This window comes from Colletes gigas, unplaced genomic scaffold (assembly GCF_013123115.1).
Source record: "Colletes gigas isolate AHSC1104 unplaced genomic scaffold, ASM1312311v1 Colletes_gigas_Sc00012, whole genome shotgun sequence".
Lineage (NCBI taxonomy): Eukaryota > Metazoa > Arthropoda > Insecta > Hymenoptera > Colletidae > Colletes > Colletes gigas.
Genome location: NW_025106641.1, coordinates 9,299,488 through 9,321,999, shown reverse-complemented (window position 1 = coordinate 9,321,999; position 22,512 = coordinate 9,299,488). Strand labels below are relative to the sequence as shown.

Below are 22,512 nucleotides of genomic sequence, written 5' to 3'. Positions count from 1 at the left end.
GTATACATGTGTGTGTATGTTCATGAATAAATATATCAATTACAGACATTATGGTGTATGTAAGAACTACTTTAACGAAGGAATGTATCAGTACAATTAGTTTGACTAGATTTGAGAAAGATGATGTAGTTTAACGCTCTTATATAAAAGTTTTATGCCGTAAAACGTATCAATCAATATTTAATTTTTTCTTCACCACCATATTTGTTAGTATTACTGAATTTTAAATTGGTCCAAGATCTAAATATATCTTCTCTTGTTCCTGTCTTACGTCATTAAAATTGCACAAACATCTCACTGACATTGTCCTAAAGTTTAGGGTACACTTCATTTTGAATATGGCATATAAGTATATAATATTAACAGACATTCTTACAACAGAATCTAAACTAAGTTACGTGCTTCTGGAATATATAACAAAACATAAATCAAGCTCTTTTACAGTTCTTACAGTTTTTTTAAAGAGATTTTTAAATAATGACAATACATAGTCTTTAAAAATTTATCAAAATAATACTTTAAACAAAGCAATAATAATAACAATTATAATGTAATTACTATTAATTTTAAATGTTATATATATTACAAGATGTAAAGTAAGTACCCTTTTGTTTCTCAGCCTTTTTTTAATGCAAGTATATATGATTTTTCCAAGAAAATCGAGAAACCAAAGAGTGTATATGTCACTGACAGTTTTACAGATTTCTACAAGTTACATATGCAAATAATTTGTCTCTATTCAAAATAGCAATACATGCAATGGGATAAAAGTACAACGTTACTGATAGAAACTTAATGCCTTCAACGAATTTATCACAATCTACACATTATATTGCATAAAACATCTGAATTAACTTCAATTCATATACAACTTTTTAAAAATATACAATAAATACAAAAGCTAGATATAATTTTCAATAGCCTTAATTCTGTATGTTCCGTAGGATTACGATCAAGTAGATTTAATTCTTTATAACTTTCTAAAAAAAAATAACACACTCGTGACGAGGCTGATACTGACATTTTGATATACACGAACGAAAGTTTGATAATCAATTTTGTTTTCAAATAATGTGTACATCGTACAATGCGCAATTATTGTCTGGCAGTATTGTAGTATTCTGCATAAAGGTAAAATCTAATTTTTATGGCAAATCAGCACAGTAATGTATCCATTGTAAAAAGAAAAAGTATGACTTCTAGTTTATGTTTAACATTGCTTACACAATCATCGTGAAAATGCTTTGTGATTAAATATGCACAGATCATTTAGTTTAAAATATATACAGTATCCTTTCATCATAGGAGATTAGCTATATCAAGAAGACATATACACAGTACATTGATAACGTTTTATGCTTGTAAACAAAGCATTTGTTGTTAGGTGTGGAAATATACATACATAAAACACATTTATTACATAGTTTCTTCATTATTGTCGAGTTAAGCTTCGTGTTCACCATTATTTATTCCTATAAGCGATTCTGTTTGCTCTGCTTCAATATCTGGTATTCTAAGATGGAAAATAACGTGTTTATTATAATAGCGTTACTTGAATTAAAATTTACTTGCGATAATATATTTTTAATCTGCAATACCTTGTTGATCTATTTTTTCTACAAATCCAAATGTAAATTCTTTTAATCAAATCCATAACTGGATCCCAATTATCGTAGTAGGACAGAAGAGACACAGTCAGAAATGCTAAAAGCATTGGAATGGTTCCTAAGTAGAAAATGCAAGGATACTCGACCTTTTTTAATAACACATCAGCTATCATCGACATTGGCATAGTTAAACTAACTGCCAAAGTTGCTATGAGGGACGACGTTAAAAAACAACCCCTAAAAGTACAAAATAATAACTTGTACGTTGGTTAAAAAAATGCTGAGTAAATGAATCAAAGTAATCAGTTTTTATAAACGTACCATAGCCAAAGTACTTCACTTAGAACTGTACCAATCAGACCATTGATAATCAAAAATGTCCACTGATGAGTATTTGGCCATTCAAATTCCTCCCAACGGCCGTAATGAAGGATAAAAAATAATGGCCATAAAAGCGTCAAGTTAAAAAGCCCAACAAAGCCGAAAAACATTGGAATATCTATTTTATCTTCATGATCCACTTTTCGTTTTAAGAATACAATGTAAGCTGCATAAAAGAATGCACTGACTAGCGCCAATATTATGCCTGTAGGTATCCTATTAGTTTCTATTGTTAAATCTGAAAGACCGACTAACACCTAGAGATCGAAAGAAATTTTTCATTTTATTTATAAATTGAACGTTCGTATAAAAGTTTAAATCATTTTTTTACGTTACACGTTTTATTATAATGTCAGATTATACGTACTAGTCCGAGAATGCTAACAGAGACAGCAACCAGCTTAGACAGCGTAAATTTATCTCCTCCATTGCTGGGGAAAACAGCAGCGAGGAACAATGTAAATAAACTTGAAGTTGATGACAATACTGTTACAACTCCTGCTTCAGTTTTTGCTAATGATATTTGATAAGTATAATTTGCCATAAACCACTACAACGTGAAATATTTGTATTAATTTCACGAATGTATGATAGTTATGCAATGCTAAACTGTTACGTACAAGTAAACAAAACATAAGTGCAATCTTTGCAACTTTTTGAACAGAAAACTTATTAGCCTGCCGCCTTGCATGTTCTCCGGCTCTTAAACTCGCTTGATAACTGAGTCTTGCTAATAACGCTTCTGTAGCGTCACTTTCCGACATATGTCGGACTTCAGCTAACTTACTAAATCTTACAGAACGTATAGAAGAATCATCGCTTTCTGTGCCTGAAGAACGATCACAGTGATCCGGTGTTTTTATTGGAACAAATGTTGGATCACTCTATAATGGTACATGTTTATATTGTTATTACTGTTAACACCAAATGATAATAACTTGCGATGATTTTTAATAAGTAGAATAATTCATAAAGTACAGTAGTGCCCACATAAGTGACCGCATTTTTGCCCACTTAAATGTCCGCGGTTATCCCCACCAATTCTTAGAAGCGGCTTCGAATATCGAGCGTGTCGAGCGTAACTTGACACCGGTCGTTATCGATACATTGTATATATGGTTTCGGATACCAGCTATTGTATTTCATTTGCACTGATCCTCTTTCCTTATCTCCGTTGAATTCTGAGAAGTGACCATGCCCACATAAATGACCGCGGCCGGTCCCGAGCGTGGTCACTTAAGTGGGCACTACTGTATAATAATTTTCACTTACCAAACTTGTATTGGCTTCTGAATAAAAGTTATCATCTTCCACATTGGGATCTATAAACTAAAAACAAAGGAAGTGAAGAACAGGACATAAAAATTATGTTTTAAAAAAAATCATTTGCATTGAAATATACCATGTATGTTGCTGGTTTATTGCATTGGTCCCGCCATGGAGGCCAAAAACATAAACCGAGCAAGTAAAGTGTAAACATGGATGTTTTTACATATGTGCTAAAAAATGGTTTTTCAAATGCTGCTTCTCTATAAATATACTGAAATGTAAAAGAAATATCATTAGATGCGAATTATATTTTATAATTGTACGTGTTAGATTAGCATTTTATGTGATTCTTACTTTAGTTAGTTCAGAACTGGAGACCCAAATTATATCAACTAACAGTAAAACTAACAGTCCCAGAACAAGCCTTTGCGATTTATTCATCATTGCTGCAAGTTTATGAGGATCCTCCGCCATCCCCTGCGGTCTGCGCTGTCGTAATTCTACAGAGCAGCTCATGATATATCCAATATCTTCTACTTTTTTAATTATGGCATCATGATGTAATTAGTTCCTGAAAAAGTGATATTATAGTCAGTAAAAATCAATTACAATGAGTTCTTTCCATAAAAAAATACATATAGGTCTGTCTAACTTTAACTAATTCTCAAATCTCAGATTGTATATCAAATATATTACAGAGAAAAAGAACATTTTAGTTAATAATCATAAGACCTAAGATTAAATAAAAATTAATCGACATTCTTTTATTTGTGGTATCATATTCTTATTAATTCAGGAATAATCTTTTTCTCTCTATATAATATATCATATTTGTACAATTCAATTTTTGTGGAAAGCTTTAAAATCATTAACTTCATAGTCGAGGACTTATTGAACTTTTATTTGGAAATTGACATACAATATGAAATAATAGAATTAAACAAAGTAAAAGTACTACATTGAATCATGGGCTACTATTCAATTTATATTGTTCTATAATCTGATAATAAAAACAATGCCAAAATGATAAGACTTAAAGTATACGTATCTATTATTCAAAAACTAAGTTATAAAACACATTAAGTTGAAATAAAAATTATTAATATAGCAGTTTAACATTCTTGAAGAAGTATATGGAAATAAAGTGCTTTGATACAAATATAAATTCAGATACCTATTTGTTTACTTTTAGCTCAATTCTAATAGCCAGAGTTCTTCAGAGTAAATAAGACAAATGAAACACATGTTGCACAATATTTGCCATATAAATCACTCAAGTGTGTGTTAGTAAGGTAACAGAAAGAGTAAGGAGACAGGAAGCAAAGGATTAAAACGGGGGACAAAAAAACAATGTTCAAGGTTTCACTACTTTAATGTTTTCCTTTCGGCTACAAATTTATATCTCACGCTGTTCGATATAATGTGATATAAAAAATTATAAGGGGTATATATCTGTAAAAAATGTTTATTGGTTTGTGTGTGATAACAGGTGGACAAGCGGCAAGTGTGTGAAACCGTAGTCATACGTAAGATAACCTATAAAAGTTGCAAATGAGCGTGAATAACAACGTTTCAGCGTGATATTCGTACATAAGTTTAACAGAGAATCGACTTACAATTAGCGATAACCTTCAATTATCCGGTACTGGCGACTAATCATGCACTGATAGTTTCTTTACATCTTAGTATCATGGAATCACGAGCATCGCATGTTGCTTAATCGGACTACGCGGGCGATAGTACTCAAACGTTGATTTACAGGTTTCACACTCGATTTATTTATAATTATTTCACGATCTTTTCCTACTATAATTTAATTGTAATAATACTAACATTTCCGTCTCGTTATCGCGTCGGAACAACTACCCGTAACCATGTTGATGCGCCGATGACGTCTCGTAATTTTTGTTATCACTCCGATGGCGCTACGTGTCTTGCACGGTGTACTTTTGTCATGGATTTTGATTCAAGCACCGTTCTTTTCTAATTTCTAATTCCCTTTCGTGTCTCTGCTAAGAAATTCTTTGAATTGATTTTCTAAGCGGATGCTTCCGAAGCAAGATCCAATCTTGTACCGTTACATTTTGGTTCGCCAGTGTCAGAAAGATTGTAACAAATATCAGATTCTCTTCAATTTACGTTTGAATCAAAGAGTAAGAGAATACGATTAACCGCAACGAGGTTTGTCTATGTTGTTTTTGCAGATAAAGGTAACCCTTGTAATTATTTAAGATACTTCTGTGTAAACGGGACTTTAAACCGAGGGTTGCCATGACGAACAACAGCAACAACACACCGCTAGATTTCTCGATTAACGTTTGCACGACGGACAGTTCGAAACATATTCGTGCAATGTTAGTTTTGTGTTCCTAAGAATGGCTAACAATATTCTTAGTAATGGTCGTATTCAACAACAAACGACTGTTTCGCAACGGTCGAGAAGCGATACAGGGAAGAAAGGTGGTTTTTCTTTTGTTTACACGCGTTAAACAAAACAATTGATAAAAAGGCATGCACACTTAACTCTAAAAATTTTATTAACATACAGGAGGTTAGAATTGAAGTTTAGCTGTTCAGACTCTTAAATCAATATATAATTTAATAATTCTTGAATCAATTAGTTTTATTATTTTCCAACTTTATTAAGAACGAAAATATATTTCGTTACATAGTCACCGATAATCTCGATAGTACTCCGATAATCAGTCGTTCGCGTAATCGAGATTCGGATAATCGGTGTTCCGATAATCGACGTGTTCCCTAATATCGTCAATTTCACGACATTAATCATGGTATACGCAGGTATTAGAGAAGGAAAGAAAGTAGATAATTCCAGTAATAAAGATTTTGTCTCTCTGCATTAAGAATCGTAATTCAAATACGTATTCGTTCACAATATTCGTGCGCCTGTAATATAATATGTTGCTGGATTTTCATTGTCGGTACAGCGCCGGAAATACCAGCGATAGAGTGCAACAATTGGTTGCTGCATCGCCATTATACTCGTCACGAGTACAAAACCTGTAAAATCCTGCTCGATCAAGAATTGTTGAGATCGAATGGACACAATGAATACGCCAATTACTTGAAAGTAAGATAAATAAATAAAAGATCAAGCTTGATATTGCATTTTAAACAAATTTAAACACGGAAGTTCTTCTTCATCTTTATAGGGTTTGATACTTAGGAGAGAGGGAAAGATTCAAGATTCCTTGAACTGCTTCCAGGCGGCGTATAATGTTAATTCGACGAATGTTAATAACGTCAAGCAAATCGCCAAGTCGCTGTGAGTGGCTTATTATTTTTTAGATCTATTTAATATTCTCCGTTTATAAATTTAAGAGAATAAAAATTTTATGACAGCTATATTCTGCGCTCTAAAGTAGACAAGTATCCTTCGAAAGATCTTGGCATGCAATTTTACGTTTTTAGGGTTATTTTCGGTTCAGAAGTTACTAATTATTCTCTGTTAGAACTATGTCAACTATGTCAATTTTTTAAACGAATTTACCAGGCATAGTTTCATAACAAAAAAGAAAAATGTTCTGTTTTAAATTTAAATAACGAAAGTAGCGAAATAACTGCTGGTTACTTGTTCATTTTATATTCATTAAAAAGAATGTACGTTTTAAACGTTTTAATATGAACTAAATGGTTCCATGTTTTTTGTAAAACAAATTCATACTTGTTGATATTGTATTGTTCCTGATAATTTAATACTATTTACTAGTTTGATAATGGGCAGTCACAAACGCGCGATCGAAGCGTACTCGGAAGCTGAGAAGATATCGACTGTACCGGACTGGGAAATTTATCTAAACATAGGTGAGTCACCATTGCAGTATGGTGATTATTTTGCTTTTGATTTCATAAATAAATGAATTAAGAATTTATGAATTAACGAGATATTCCGTACATATGTTTAGTGATGTGTAGAGTATGTACAATATTTTTTTTCAACATAACGTTGAAAATATAATTCTAAAATCGTTTGTAGAAATATTGTAAAATAATGGAGATACGCAACGTGTTCAGCAACAGGTGTCCGAAACTTTAAGGGATGGTACTATACAGGGTGTTCGGCCACCCCTGGAAAAAATTTTAGTGAGGGATTCTAAAGGCCAAAATAAGGCGAAAATCAAGAATATTAATTTGTTGATTGAGGCTTCGTTAAAAAGTTATAGAAACATTTCCGGCCACACAGTATATTTTCGGTAAAGAATTTTTTTCTCGAAAGTACGTAGGATTTCGGGGTTATCTGTATTCACCGAAAATGATTGTAATTGACCCCTGCAACTAAAAATATTTTTTTTAAAACGATTTGAAATTTTGTAATTTTGTCGAAAAATTTCACACCTACTCGAATTTTTTTCTCGAAAATGGGTAGGATTTTGGTGGTATGTGTATTGACCAAAAATGATTGTAATTGACCTCTGCAACTAAAAATAATTTTTTTAAAGCGATTTTAAACTTTTTAATTTTGTCGAAAAATTTCACACCTAGTCGAATTTTTTTCTCGAAAATGGGTAGGATTTCGGGGGTGTGACTATTCATAAAAAATGATTGTAATTGACCCCCGCAATCGAAAATAATTTTTCCAGAATGATTTGAAATTTTTAAATTTAATTTTTTAATAACTTTTTAACGAAGCAGCAATCAAGAAATTGATATTCTTGATTTTTGTCTTATTTTGGCCTCTAGAACCACCCGTTAAAATTTTTCCCAGGAGCGACCGAACACCCTGTATACTAAAGTAAGACAAAAATCACGAACGACGAAATTGCGTTACAGAGTTATTAATTGCTAAAAATACGCATAAAAGAAATGTGAAATTTATTATATTATATTGTGTAGGCGTACTTGTATAAAAGAATATTAATCCTCTCTATTTAACAACCCCGTACGATGGATTTTAATAGATCCTTGTAGATTTTAGCAAGAAGATTGGTACAATATTATACAACGATTCATTTGATATATTTTATAAAATTTTAATAAGAATGTAACTGTTAGTACAACGTTTTATTCACTGTTTCGGACTCCTGTTGCCAAATAGTTAGCAGATATTTTACGGAAATGGTTTGGAGTAGAGATTAGGCGCGTGTGGTGTCGGAAATTATATCGCTATATTTATTAGCATAATACGGTACGCGGTAAACAGTACGTAACTGTTAGTATAAATTACCTGATAGTAAACTATACGAATATACCGTACGACTTCGTTAATTTTTCGAATCCAGCATTCTTCGTCGTTAGAAATATTTTCTAAAGGTGCTTTAGATCAAAATTAAAAAATCTAATTTGTGCTATTTTTTAAATATTGGAAACTTTGTTGATAAGATGTACATAAAACTCTAGGTGTTATAATGGAGTGTTATTTTTCAGGCGAATGTTACGCGAAGCTGAATCAACTGTACGAAGCGAAGAGGCACTTGAAGAGATCGATCGAGTTGACGAGGAACGAATTACCATACATTGCTTTAGCCAGAGTCTGCATCTTGGAGGATCACGTTACCGAGGCTCGAAACGCTTACAACGCAGCTCTGAGGTACGAATGGCGGCAGTGTTTCCCGTTTTAATGTATTCCGCGATTAACGCTCGCATGACCTCGCTTTGCGCTCGAGAATTTCATTCTGCGCCGCGGGATCGTCGGCTTGAACGTTCTTATTTACGATGCGCTTGTCGGTGTATCATATTCCGCCTCCCGTTGCAGATAAAAAATACATCTCCGATTAAGAAAGATGCATAGCAAACAGTAACGAACGGAGGAGATGTGTAATTTGCCACGGCGACGATTACCTCGTACTTTTTATGGCTTCTTGAATAACGCAAACGCTACCGATGCACGATATCGATTATAAGTTTTTAAATTATTTCTCATTCCTTTCGTTCGAAGATGACATTATTTTTTTTTACTCGCACGGTTATTTGCGCACCATTTAATTCTCCTTGCTTAATTACGCCTGTTGGTACACGGTTGACGAATGGTGCATTAACGAATTCAACGTTGGCATAAAACGATTCGAGCATAGCTCCGCGTGCAAATAAATGACGATCGCAGTTGTTTGTTTTCCTTTTCCAAAGTTCGCTGTTAACTGTACAATCGCGTGTTCATTATTTTATTTGATCGTTTAGCCTAGGTAAAGTGCTCGGGATCGATAAATGCAAATCGTTCTGCATACGAACGAATGGTAATTCATTTCGAGAAAAAACTTAATTGTATTCCTGTTTAAAAATACACTCGGCTGGATAATGCGGATAATGATTACCACGTGCACCGTGGTATCATAAATGCCTATACAAAGCTTGTTCCAACACTGAAACGAGTTACAATAGTTTCCAATTACGTTTCTTTAATTATATGCTGCTCGCATGAAATGCATGAGCTAATTTTTTTTTCACGTATTTGTTGGACGGTGGAAGAATCTGTGGTGTCCAATCGTCCATATCATGGCGAGAAAAGGCTACGAAAATATTCAGGCCACCTAATTCCAGTGATCGAGTAATCGGGTTATCGGGAGATGCAAATAACCAGCGAGAAATTCCATCCGTTGACAATCACGAAAACAGACGAGCTGCTGATTTGCTCGGTTCTTTTTTTACTTTCTTGATATTTTTTCCAGCGGGAATCCCGAAAGCATCGAGGCCGCGACCGACCTTGGGCTCCTCTATCTTAAAATCGGCGACGTTCAACGGGCGTTTCAACAATTTGGAACAGCCCTCGCTCATTCCCCGGATTGCACTAGAGCGATACTGCCGATAGCTTACGTGATTCAGGTGAGCGTGTAACCATGCTCGTGGTATGCCAGGCACGACTTTGATTCGTGGATTTCAAGGGATGAGAAATTGTTTCCGCATAACGGATGATTAATTCTTCGTTCGTCTTTTCCATTAGCTGTTCCAGCTTTACGAACACAGAGTTCTCGACGAGGGGGAAATTTTTATATAAAAGTATAGGGGATGCCCCAAGTGCAGAGTTTGAAAAGACTTCGAAAATAACTGCTTTAAACAACTTAAAAGTCAGATCATATCGTTTCAAATTCGTTCCACAAATGTGCAACAGAGCCATCAAGATACTCTGTATATCCAAATATTCTAAAAATAACGGGATACAGGGACCATTTTCGAAGACTCAATTTCCTTTCGCATAGAATGCATTTTCGTTAAACGAAACACTGATACACCGATCCACTGGTCACGAACAAAGTACCTACACGTTTGAGTACAAAGTATCTGCACCGTTGTTGTAATCTTCTTCAAGAATTTAATTAGAGATACTCGTTCGTTGGGGTTGCGTATCTAGAAAGGAGGGCGGGAAGGGAAGAACTTTGTTCGACAGGGCTAAAATGTTTATCGTGCACTTCAGAATCACCAGGAATACGACGTAGCATTGTCGAAGTACAAGCTGGCTGCCCAATCGATCCCGGAATCGCACGCTCTATGGAACAACGTTGGAATGTGCTTCTACGGCAAGCAGAAATTCGTTGCTGTAAGTACTTATTCGCGGACGTAATCGTCTATGACAGGGAAACCTTTTGGCATTGGAAGGCCACGTGCCACTTTACGGATTCCTAGAAAAGCCGTAGACTCTATGTTTGGTCAATTTTTACCTTAAATGTAAATTAAATGCAGAAAGTATGGTTTTGTTGCTAGCGTTCCCTGCAGGTAGCTTGATACAATTCATGAAAAGCAAATATATACGAATGGAATGTCCCAACCGATATTGTACTAACACCGTATCTTGTATGCTAGTGATTAATATTATGAAAATGCATATTGTGGTCGAAAAAAATGGATTTCTTTCGCGTGGCGAATATCACACAAAGGGAAATATTTATAGCTTCGTGCAGGACTACTACGATAAAATGAACAGCTTTACTGTTCGGAGCTGAAAAGAACTGTCCCGTGGGACACCATGATATACGGCGAACGTTTCCCGACTTCGTCTGTGAATTGTATTTTTTTTATGTCTGGCTTAGTTTTTGCGCGTTGGGTCGCAATCTAAATTCAACACCGATCAATGGGAGAGACTTTTTCGAAGTCTGGCTTAGTCACGTGCCCTTCAGGGAGGGTGTAGAATTCCGACCAATGGGGACGCGTTTCTTCTAAAACAGTTCTCTTCGATTCTCAACAGTGCAATTCTGTTTCTCTGTAGAGATCTAGCTTATATAATAATAAAGTCTCTAATTTGTATAATGGAAGTTCTACCGTACTTGCGGCCCCGTTACGCCGTGGCCGCAAACATGGAAGATTAACAGCTTAAACCAGTTTTTCCCCTTACGAGGACGTAGAAATTGGCGAATCGGTGTGGACTTTATCCGCGGCGGGGTGGATATGCGCAGACTGTCGGATTTAACAGCGATAATTAATTTAAAGTCCATTAAAGGGGACGCGGTAAAGGGGTTTCGGAATGACAGTTGGAACACACTTGTGCCCCGGAGGAACTCAATTAAAGGACAAGACAGAAGCGTGTAATGCACCGATGCGAGGTGCAGCCGGGACGGGAGAAAATCGGTAAATGCAAATTAAGGGCTGGGTATTTCCTAATGAAGCGCAACCCATTCTCGAAGAACACGAATCCGTTATACCAAACAAAGTCGATTCTAGTCGGGATTCGAGCCCGGGGGTTCGGCGAATCTCCAACAACAGACAGCAGCTCATTGTCTTTTTTATCAGGATCTGAACGAGACGTTAATGAAAGAGGGATTTGCAAAATAGGGTGGAACCTTGATTATCCCTATTTAGTCAAGGGACGGGATGATTAGATACTTGAACAATTACGTTTTAATGAAAAGACTGCTCACTGTGAGCGAAAGAGAACAAAAGTCGTGACGGTAATTGAATCCACGTTCTAACTCCTCGGTCATTCTTCTTTTATTTAATGAACGTACTCAGCATGATGAGAAAAGACAAGTACAACGAATAGTAAGAAGTACTGATAATATAATACGGAGCAAAACTTGTATCAGTGTCTACTTCGATAACACCGGGACACTTTTTCGAATAATTCTATTTTATTTAAAATTTAAAAATAGAACGTTGAAACATTAATTGTAATATGGATTTTCTCTGCTATTTGCTTCATAGTGGGATGCTTAATTAGCACAACGTAGGTCGACAGCCTGCGTTTCGCAGAAGCTTCTTCCCCCAATTAGTCGATCGCCGAGAAAAATTCTCTTCCCTTCCAATAATGTAACGTAATAAATAGAGTCAGTGCGAGTTATTCAATATTTTCTTGATGGTTAACAGACCCTTTGCAAGGTAGACAGGTTCGGAGAGAATCTATGAATCCGTGTTTGAGATGCAGGAAGGAGCCCGTACATGAAAGTTTCTTAATCCGCTCTTCCATTATTCCACAGGACCCGGCTGCTTGTTAGCGGGCCAAGACGCCAAAGTCAAGTGGATTAAATTCAAAGCTCGGCTTTAGTTACCGTGTGGTTGATAAGAAACGCGAGTGAAATTGTCCGATAAGAAAAAAGGGGCATGCGGCATCACGCGTTCGCGGTTCCTTTCGACGATTTAAAAACTAAATCACTTTCCTTTCTATTCTCTCCATCCATCACGAATGTATTTCGAAATTAATTATTCCAAAGCAAAATACTTTCAAGCATTTTGTTTAACGTTTCATTTATTTTGGTCTTCCTCGGTAACTTTTGTTTCTCCTTAAAATTGTTTAGGCTAAGCCATTAGTAAGTCAATCACGACATTTTTAACTCGATCTCGAGAACGTTGCGTTTAATAAACAATGTCGCCTCTGAATCTGTTGTGTCGTTTCCATAATCCGGGGCCGCCGTTTGGTTCGCCAATCCTGAATTACCGTCTGCATCGGTCTATCTCATTATAGTTACGTATACATATTTGTGCAGCGACTATTTCGCGATGTTTGCTAATAGAGATACGAGAGTTGCAGGACACGTCGGTTTTAATGCTCTGATTTACTTCCAGGCAATTAGCTGTTTGAAGAGGGCTCACTATCTGAATCCAATGGCTTTTCTGCCTGCCTACAATTTGGGGATGGTTTTCCTAACTACCGGTCAGCCCGCTTCGGCTGCGATCTATTTGTGCGCGGCGGTCAGTGCTGACCCGAAGAACGCTATGCCATATCTTCTGCTTGGACGTAAGTCGTTCTTCTATATCTTTGGAAAAAGAATTTTAATCATCGCTCAATCACGAACAACCTTTCTCTTATTGCACTCTGTTAATCTAGGTCATCCATCAATATTATTCATAATTTCTTATTGTCAAATAAATTTTTCTCAACTTCACGCGATATTAAATGCAGAGGAGGCATTCTGGCGACCCGCTTGCGGCATTATTTCTAAATCTATTTTATTATCAATGAAAATTCCATTCGCTGCGTCGTCTCTTTTCTTTTCCTCAATTTCTTCGGTTCTTTCCGTTCGTTCGTACTCGTTATGAAGCCATAATTCGTAGAGAAAACGCTCGGCCAGCGAAACGTGCTTGAATTGAATTTACAAAAAAGAAGCCAGAAAAGCCTGTGCTTGCGGATGTGAAGTAAGAAAATACGGTGGCGCGTCATTGACGCATAAGAAATTTTAATGGCATCGATTTTACTTCCTGTTGCCACCCACGGAGTCGAATAACGACCGCGATAAAGAATTTAATCGTTGTTGCAGTCGCTTTGAAGCGGTTAGACGATCTGGAGGGGGCTGAGAAGGTATTGCAGAAAGCTCACGAATTGGCGCCGCAAGACCCTCTGGTGCTAATTAATTACGCGATAATTCTGGAGGCTTTGGGCAACACGAGCAGCGCTGCTGAATTTTTAACCGCGCTGAATGATATTACGGCTGTGATCGACGTGGACGACGAGGCGAGTTTTGTATTGGCTCTGCTTATTAAATTTTTCTATATTTGAATACTCCAGTCATGATATAATTGCCAGTAGACGTCTAGTAGACATCAGAGTTGTTAGAAGAAATAAACTTCTTTTCGTAGTCATTATGTTTCTAGCTCTGGGAAAAACTGTTTCATTAGAAGATGTAGAAGTTATTGTACTGAAAAGCATGGTAATTTATATAGTTTCGGATTCGTATAGACGCTACTTTACAAATACTTCAATTAGTCTACTAATTCGAGGTTTCACCGTACGCGAATTTCGGTTATTCCCATTTGAATATTAAACTATTTGAATGGTCCCAGTCCTAGTTCCGAAGTACCGATTCAAAGCAGTTAGAATGGCTCGTCTCGTTTGTTTTTGCAGATAACGCAAACTGCGAAGAAACTATCGTCGAAACTCCAACAGGAGAAGGCGTCCAGTAATGAGAAGGCGAGAATCCTTAATGCAGACGAAGTTTAAAACGGTTACGCCGGTCGTCGAAGTCAAGAAATCTTGAGACATTTCCCAAGGAACGAATAAAACTCATTGAAACGTATTCCGGCTGGCTTTTTTTCCGTTTCATAGGTTTCGATGCGTCGAAACGATCGATTCGTTTTACAAGGTTCGCAAGTCTGTAATGGACACGGACAAGGATGCTCTTCCAGCATCGATTAACTTTCATCCCCCCGTGTTTATAACGGGTCCTTGCACTGTCACGTCTCGACGACGTTCTATACCTCAGTCTTCCTCGTTCAGGAGTCCACGTGTCAAGGAGATTCAGTTTTCTCATTTCAAGTTGTTCCGAATGGCCGTCGTACATTAATTCCCCTGCTCCCAACGGATTGCATTCGGAAAGTCTCAAGGATTTACGATGGTCGGCGTAGGTGGATCACCAGGTTAGAAAACTTTGATGAAACAGCGTTGTTTCCTTTTATTAAATACTTTTAATGTAAAACTTACAATTGCCTCTTGCAAATTAAAGGCAAGAATCAAAAGCAGGAACGAACAATGGCGATTATTATCGATGAATGACGAAATTATTAGTTAGAATTTTGTCGATAATTATGTCGTTTGAATTTAATTAGGCAATGGCGAATAATTACGGTGCATGTCGATGTCATGGGAGTATATCAGTGATTGGTAAATCGCCCTTTCGATGTTTCTCCCGCGATAAGCTCCACCCTCGCGGTTAAACCTCTTCCGTATAATCCTTTTCCTCGTGAACCGTGATTACAAAATTGGTAAATTATGGACGTAATTAAACGGTTTCGTGGTAGGTTGCCTGGCACGACGCGGCCAAGTCGCTTCAATTTTCTCCGGACGATCTATCATCCGCAACATCAGCTTTATGCAACTCTGATAAAGCTCGCGTGCGTCTTAATTAAAAGTTTGAGGAACTTCATTGTTGCGTTGTTTGCCACGGTTGATCACATTATTTTTCGATTGACGGCGCTATTAAATTTCGCATTGGGTTAAATTTCATTGTTTGCATTGCGATTAAATGTGATTTTTAAATAAATAAAAGAAAGAAGAACCGTGCAAACTGTGTTGTTCGAATATTACTTATCTTTACGGTATGTATGTTACATTTATGATATTTTATTAGTTATTTACTACTAATAGAAATTGTTTTTATGTTACACTTTAAATATTCAGATGTCAAATAATGTCTGTTATATTCAAGATATTATAAATGTTCCACGTGAGTGTTAAATTGAATTTCAACGCGTCTCAAGTATTCTCTACGCCTTAAATATTAAATTTTCAAACCGAAGCTGTCGCTTGGATCTTTGTTCGCGTCGCCGCGGAAAGTCTTTAAAACGCTTTAACACATTTTCCTGCATATTTCCATCGCATCCGTCAAACCGAGGAGGAGACGCCCGTCGTTCGAGCGTATCCATCGTGGAAACGTCGCGACAACAGGAAATTGACGTGTAGAATCAGGTCGAAAGTCGTTCCATGCGTTCTACCTTCGACATCCTCAAACTCGGACGGTATGAAATATGTTTCTAGTGTTGGTTTTCGTTCGACACGTCGGATTAAGTGAAATGGATGAACCGGCGATACACAGAATCCCTCAAAATATCAATCATCAACATACGGAGCATCGCGAAGAAATATTTACAAACTTTGTGTTAACTGAGCGTTTAATATTCGATAACTCCTTAAGAATGTTATTATTAACTTTTTACAATGTTTTCAAAAATAAAAAATAATTGTCATGTTTCCAGTTTCAGACAAGGCCCTTTTAACGAAAGAAGAAGCGCATAATAGGAGTACAGTAGTGTTCAGTCACAGTTGAATTTGATGTATTTTATTTTGTATTAATAAATTGTATTACTAAATTACCCATGGTTGTGTTTATTTAAAATCAAAAATGAATTTTTAAGGAAAAACGATAGGAGGGTGCCTAAATTTTTCGTCGAAAAAAATTTTTTTCAAATTGTTCTGGAAAAATTATTTTCGTTTGCGGGGGCCAATTACAATCATCTTTGGTCAATAGACATACCCTCGAAATCCTAATCATTTTCGAGAAAAAAATTCGAGTAGGTGCGAAATTTTTCGACAAAATTAAAAAATTTCAAATCGTTCTAAAAAAAATATTTTTAGTTGCAGGGGTCAATTACAATCATTTTTTGTGAATACACATAACCCCGAAATTCTGCTCATTTTCGAGAAAAAAATTCGAGAAGGTGTGTTTTCGACAAAATTAAAAAATTTCAAATCATTCTGAAAAAATTATTTTTGGTTTCAGGGATCGATTATAATCATTTTTGGTCATTACACATACACCCGAAATTCTACCCACTTTCGAGAAAAAAATTCGAGTAGGTGTGAAATTTTTCGACAAAATTAAAAAATTTCAAATCGTTTTAAAAAAATTACTTTTGATTGTTAGAGTCAATTATAATAATTTTTGGTGAATAGACATACCCCCGAAATCCTACCCACTTTCGAGAAAAAAATTCGAGAAGGTATGACATTTGTCGACAAAATTAAAAAACTTCAAATCGTTCTAAAAAAAATATTTTTAGTTGCAGGGGTCAATTACAATCATTTTTTGTGAATACACATAACCCCGAAATTCTGCTCATTTTCGAGAAAAAAATTCGAGTAGGTGTGAAATTTTTCGACAAAATTAAAAAATTTCAAATCGTTTTAAAAAAATTACTTTTGGTTGTTAGAGTCAATTATAATAATTTTTGGTGAATAGACATACCCCCGAAATCCTACCCACTTTCGAGAAAAAAATTCGGGAAGGTATAAAATTTTTCGACAAAATTAAAAAATTTCAAATCGTTCTAAAAAAATTAGTTTTGGTTGCTAGGGTCAATTATAATCATTTTTGGTGAATACGCATACCTCGGAATTCCTACGCACTTTCGAGAAAAAAATTCGAGTAGGTACTGAAATTTTTCGACGAAATTGAAAAGTTTCAAATCGTTCACAAAAAATTATTTTTAGTTTCTGAGGGCAATTACAATTATTTTTGGTGAATAGACTTGCTCCCGAATTCCTACGCATTTTCGAGAAAAAAATTCCTTACCGAAAATACAATGTCTGACATTGATTATGTTTAAAATATCATAACTCTTGAATGAATTGGAGAATTTTAATGTTTCAAAATGCAAACTACGCGTATTTTGCTGAAGAATATGTAGAAAGTCCAAGAATGTTGGGAATATTATTCCTTAACCCCGTAAAGTGAGAAAAATCCTATAAAAATGGTCCAATCCCTCATTTGTATCATTTTATATGGGGGTATAGTCAAACTATCCAACATATTTGATTTTCTGGCATTGCTCCAGTCCTGAATATGCCGAATAATTTGAATTTTACTGTATTTAAGAATGTTCCTGCGAATCTTGTCTCAGAGACGAGCAAATCCATAAATAACGAATAAATATGTTGGATTGGTTCGTAAACTAACTTCGTGAATTCGAGTCTATCGACAGATATTTTAAGCCAACGTCCAATCGTGCGAAACCGCAGCCAGAAAACTAGTTTACTAGCGAATCCAAAGTTTGTATTCATTATTCGCGAATGAAGTTTGCTCAACAGCTGATCCCAGCCTTATTTCCTGTACCAAATAGTATCAATTTACTATTTTCAATTTTTCAGCGATCCGCGAAGAGACGAGCGACTGGCACTCGCCAATCTCGAAGGACCTGAACCGATCGTGGGTGTCGAGGGACATGCCAGAGACGTTCAAACTTTATCGCGCGACGATGTCGCGGAGTATCCTATCTGATTTAGCCGAGACAATTAGTTTAAAGCCTCTTGCAGGGATACTGTAGCGTACGCAATAGGATGCACAGAAAGACGGGTGGAACACTGATGAGAGAACTCAATTAGGAGAGACGACAGAACGATACGTCGTCGCGAGATGCTAGACGAGGGTGCTGGCAAATCGGTGAATACAAATTCTTTCTCTACGCGACGATAGACAAACAACAGTCGAGCATCATAGAGGAATATTGTCCCCATTTTTCACCTAGGATCCATCAAAGGGTAGATCCTATTACAGAAAAAGAGAGTTTCCTTTTTTCTATCTGTAATATTTTCTATTTATATACCGTAGCCTTTGAAACAGAGAGGGACCCTTTAAATTCTTTGATCTTTGGAAGACCCTACGACCGCATAGCCGGGAACTTGACTTAGTTAGCGAACAAGTTCAGTTACAAGCTCTTTCTTTTATCCATCTCATTTTCTGTAATAAGTTTCTATCCTACTTTGTCGCTTTGTAAGATAATTGCCGTGCCACTCATGAAAGCATGACAGACTAATAACGAACGTATAAGATTACAAGCTATATTAGTACGAATTTGCAGCAGATTTTAATAGAATCGATCAAATGTCGTAAAGTTAATCGGGCAAGTTCATTGAAAATAATATTCTTTAAAATTAAAGTCACTTTGCGCGGCAGTCCGCAAGAACGTTATGAACGCGGTCGCGTTGTATAAAACACTGTAAATCATCGGCTGTTACGTATCTTTCCCTGTTCCCGATCAACGCGGGAATCTTTCTTTTACGCGATATAACGCACGCAACCGTTCAATTAAATTCGCGAACTTCTTTATTAAGTTTTGTATATAATTAAAGGGCGTTAATAAATAGACTTAATAACACGGCACAGGTGGGCGGCCCTTAATCTACTTGGACTTTCTAGCGAATATACCGGTACCAGTCATCGTGTTAATTGAGTTTCGAGTTCGTAGGACTTGGAGCTCCGTGAAACATCGAAAACTTTAATTACACACAATAGTGTAGGATACGTGGGTTTTCATGGAACAGCTGCGCTAGTATACAGCAATCTATACAAATAAAATGCATTTGTGTCTGTTGTGTTATTGCATCATGGAGAAAATTGCCGGAGGGATCACGCCGAAGCTTGAAACGTGTACAGGGTGTTTATCTACCGGAGGTAAATATTTTATGGCGTAATTCTGAAAGCCAAAATATACCAGAATGGAAATCAAGAATGACGAAATTGCGCTCGAGCCCCCTTTCTATTTTTAACGTATAAATATTGCGATAAACAACATTTTTTTTTCTACGGAGAAACACGTTTCAAGGTATCGTTTACGTTTTCACCGTCGTAAACAAAAATATTTTTTTAGCGTTTTAATGGACATGGATTTCAACGAAACTTAAGACTTGATTATTTTAGATATAGCATCTAAAATTAGATACTTTTCATATATATGTTCGTTATTTGTTAACGTTTGGCCGTATCTCCCTCACAGTTGATTTTAAAGGAGAAGCGTACGTAACAAATGTTATTGGAAATTAAATCCGAAACCTATTTTGTTTCATACATAATTTCAACAGAATCGTTAGTAACCAATATATCGACCCGACCTTTCCTACCTTCGGTTCTCCGGTGTCCCAGAAATAGAATTTAAAACGAAAAATATCCGGAGGCTTCGAATAAATCGGTTAATTATAATATATTCGAATTGCAAACGATCTGACGATTGAATCTAATCACATGCTCATTAATTCATCGAAATAAGTTTGCATACGTCGGGGATTGAATATCATTTTAGCGTCGATCAGGTCGCGCGAATTGAACGAATGAAACTCACCGGAGCGCGGCAAGCGAGAAAAAACCCCCAGGAAATGCGAATAAAAATTGAAATAAATATGGTGGCTCGAGGCGGTGAAAATGCTTTTGTGCCTCGGGATAACCGTACATTATATCCAAGAGCTTCGTCTTCGTTTTCTCGCTCAGAAGGGACGAGAACTCAAGACTCCAACTGGCTAAGCAAGGCCACGTTTCGATCGTGTTACGCGACAAATCTTTCTAATTGCGATCGAGCGTGTTGCACAATAGAACTCGAGTTTCTGGTCCAGGAATGTACTCTATCCAAGTATAGTCCAGGAAGTTAATATTGTCAAATACAATATCGCCATCGTTATTGATTTAACATTATTCAATTAAGAATTTGAAAACTTCAATTAAAGACGTTACTTGGACTTTTTATCACAATGTAGCCATTTCCAGCACTTTTAGCTTTTCAGAATAAATACATATGATGAATAATTAATCTAAAAGCATAACGTAGAGTAAAGAGGAGAACACGAAAGACTAAACTTTTTCGTATATTTTCCCCTGTTAATGGATTTTAATTTATAAACGAAAGGCAAATAGAAGTTCGTTCACGGGCGAGTCTAAAATTTTTACTCGTTGTTCGTGAATAAAATCTCATCAATTACGACACTTCGTTGAGAATCCCCCGAATCGCAAAGGTGAAGCAATTTCGGGGGTTGAAATCGATTTTCGATATAGACGCGACAGGGAACGAAATTATCACGTTACAGCGATCAAAAAACGTCTCAGCTTTTCTAAAGTGTCGGTGTTTGCATATTCATCGGAACAGAGAAACATCGAATGGATCGATCGTTTGCATAATTGTGTAACCATCCGTTTCGATTACTATGACGCTTCGTTGTTTCCTACGATCGAGAAATAAATTCGATTATTTTCAAGCAATCCCAACGATTTTCTTCGATCGTTACGGATAGTTCATGATTTCTTTGCGTTCGATTGCTCTTCGAGTTTAAAAGACGTTAACGGCGGAAATGAAGCAAAGGTTCGCACGGCATGCTTTATTCCCGATGAAATTGCTCGAACGTTTTTTAGTCGCTGTACCTCTCTTTTTTCCATTCACCTTCGGAACCGGAGCGATCAAGGGGCGAATTCTCGATTAAGTAGAATCGAACTGGTGAACCTGAATACCCCGAGCAGCGACGGTATTTAAAGAGAAAACAAAGTAAGTGAAAGAGCTCGACGAAAGAATCGACGGCAGGAAACGCGTGTCGATTTCTTCCTCCCGTCTCATTTCCATTCGGAAATGTAATAAGTCTCGCGAAGTTTTATCCGAGTCTCATCAAAGGTGGGCGGAATTTCTATAAGAACACCATTGCTTACGGTAAAAAGATCATTTATCGAAACGGTGCAGCGCGTAAACAAACTCGCGTGTTCCCGTTTTAGAATCGGAGACATTAAAACGCTGACTTTGCGTGCAAATCGAGTGAAATCACAGATGGTCGGATTTCGCCCGGAAATATTTTGAAAAAAATACGGAGCCAAAGCGTGAATTACGCGTTACGGAAGGGGAAAACATTGAAAGCCAATGATCGATACGGAAACGTTTATTCGCAATCTCTATAAATGAATGTTTCGTTAACGTGTACATCGGAACGGACAGATTTTTAGCTGGGCTCAATAGCTAAAAAAAACTCCGTCTCAATTTCCTCTTGCGATACAAAATAACGGAACAATTTATTACCGCTACGGTTTTCACTTGTTTATTTACAGGGTTTCGCATATTATGTTTCGTACGGTAATACCTAGATCTACGACGTTATTTCCCACATTTCTGCTACATTAATTACATTAACGCGTTTATAATACGGTGTTCGGGCATTGATAAACCTTCTGCCCGTTTTCGTAATTCTTAATCGTTCGTTGTTAGGTGTACGACATTAATTGATCGACCGACGGAAAGTTTCGTTTCCAATCCTGCCCACGCGATAAATAACTTATTTTCTATTCGTGTATTAAACGCACGATCAAGGAACGAGGGAACGTTCGCGTTTAACTATAAAATAATTCGTAAATAAATAATACAACGGCCCCGCGACGTTGTCGAATATACGTTGAAATACGAACCACGAGGCGGTACCGTTTAATAACAAATTACTTTATATTATTAGAACGACATCGAATCGTGTGCGCAAATAATAATGTATAAACAGTGATGAATCACGCCGCGGAAACGTTTCTGCACGTTTTCGCGCACCGTATCGTCACGTTTCTAATTTGTTGAGTTTGCTGTGCTAATACGCGGGTATTTATGGCGTTCGATGACAATGTTGACGATTGTGTTAATAACGCTTCGCGTACTTTAT

General features: G+C 36.5%; 2 protein-coding genes across 4 annotated transcripts; one reads left to right on the top strand and one right to left on the bottom strand.

The window, feature by feature from the left end:
- Positions 1–637: 637 nt before the first annotated feature.
- Positions 638–5,556, bottom strand: LOC122399154 (solute carrier family 35 member F5). 3 transcript variants are annotated; one of them, XM_043399597.1, is made up of 10 exons: positions 5,506–5,556; positions 4,874–5,203; positions 3,612–3,828; positions 3,391–3,528; positions 3,261–3,317; positions 2,609–2,872; positions 2,356–2,538; positions 1,929–2,245; positions 1,599–1,844; positions 638–1,513 (listed from the first exon to the last, which is right to left on the bottom strand). In XM_043399597.1, the coding sequence occupies exons 3-10, from the start codon at positions 3,771–3,773 to the stop codon at positions 1,444–1,446; spliced, it is 1,437 nt and encodes a 478-aa protein (XP_043255532.1). In that variant the 5' UTR covers positions 3,774–3,828; positions 4,874–5,203; positions 5,506–5,556; the 3' UTR covers positions 638–1,443. The 3 variants fall into 3 exon arrangements, with proteins under 3 accessions (XP_043255532.1, XP_043255531.1, XP_043255533.1); XM_043399596.1 differs by lacking the exon at positions 5,506–5,556 and having other exon boundaries at positions 4,874–5,442; XM_043399598.1 differs by lacking the exons at positions 4,874–5,203; positions 5,506–5,556 and adding an exon at positions 4,432–4,510.
- Positions 5,511–14,650, top strand: LOC122399155 (Bardet-Biedl syndrome 4 protein homolog). The gene is made up of 10 exons (XM_043399599.1): positions 5,511–5,717; positions 6,206–6,348; positions 6,431–6,543; positions 6,988–7,082; positions 8,643–8,805; positions 9,881–10,034; positions 10,624–10,746; positions 13,203–13,374; positions 13,895–14,088; positions 14,479–14,650. The coding sequence occupies exons 1-10, from the start codon at positions 5,633–5,635 to the stop codon at positions 14,572–14,574; spliced, it is 1,338 nt and encodes a 445-aa protein (XP_043255534.1). The 5' UTR covers positions 5,511–5,632; the 3' UTR covers positions 14,575–14,650.
- The last annotated feature ends 7,862 nt before the right edge of the window (positions 14,651–22,512 follow it).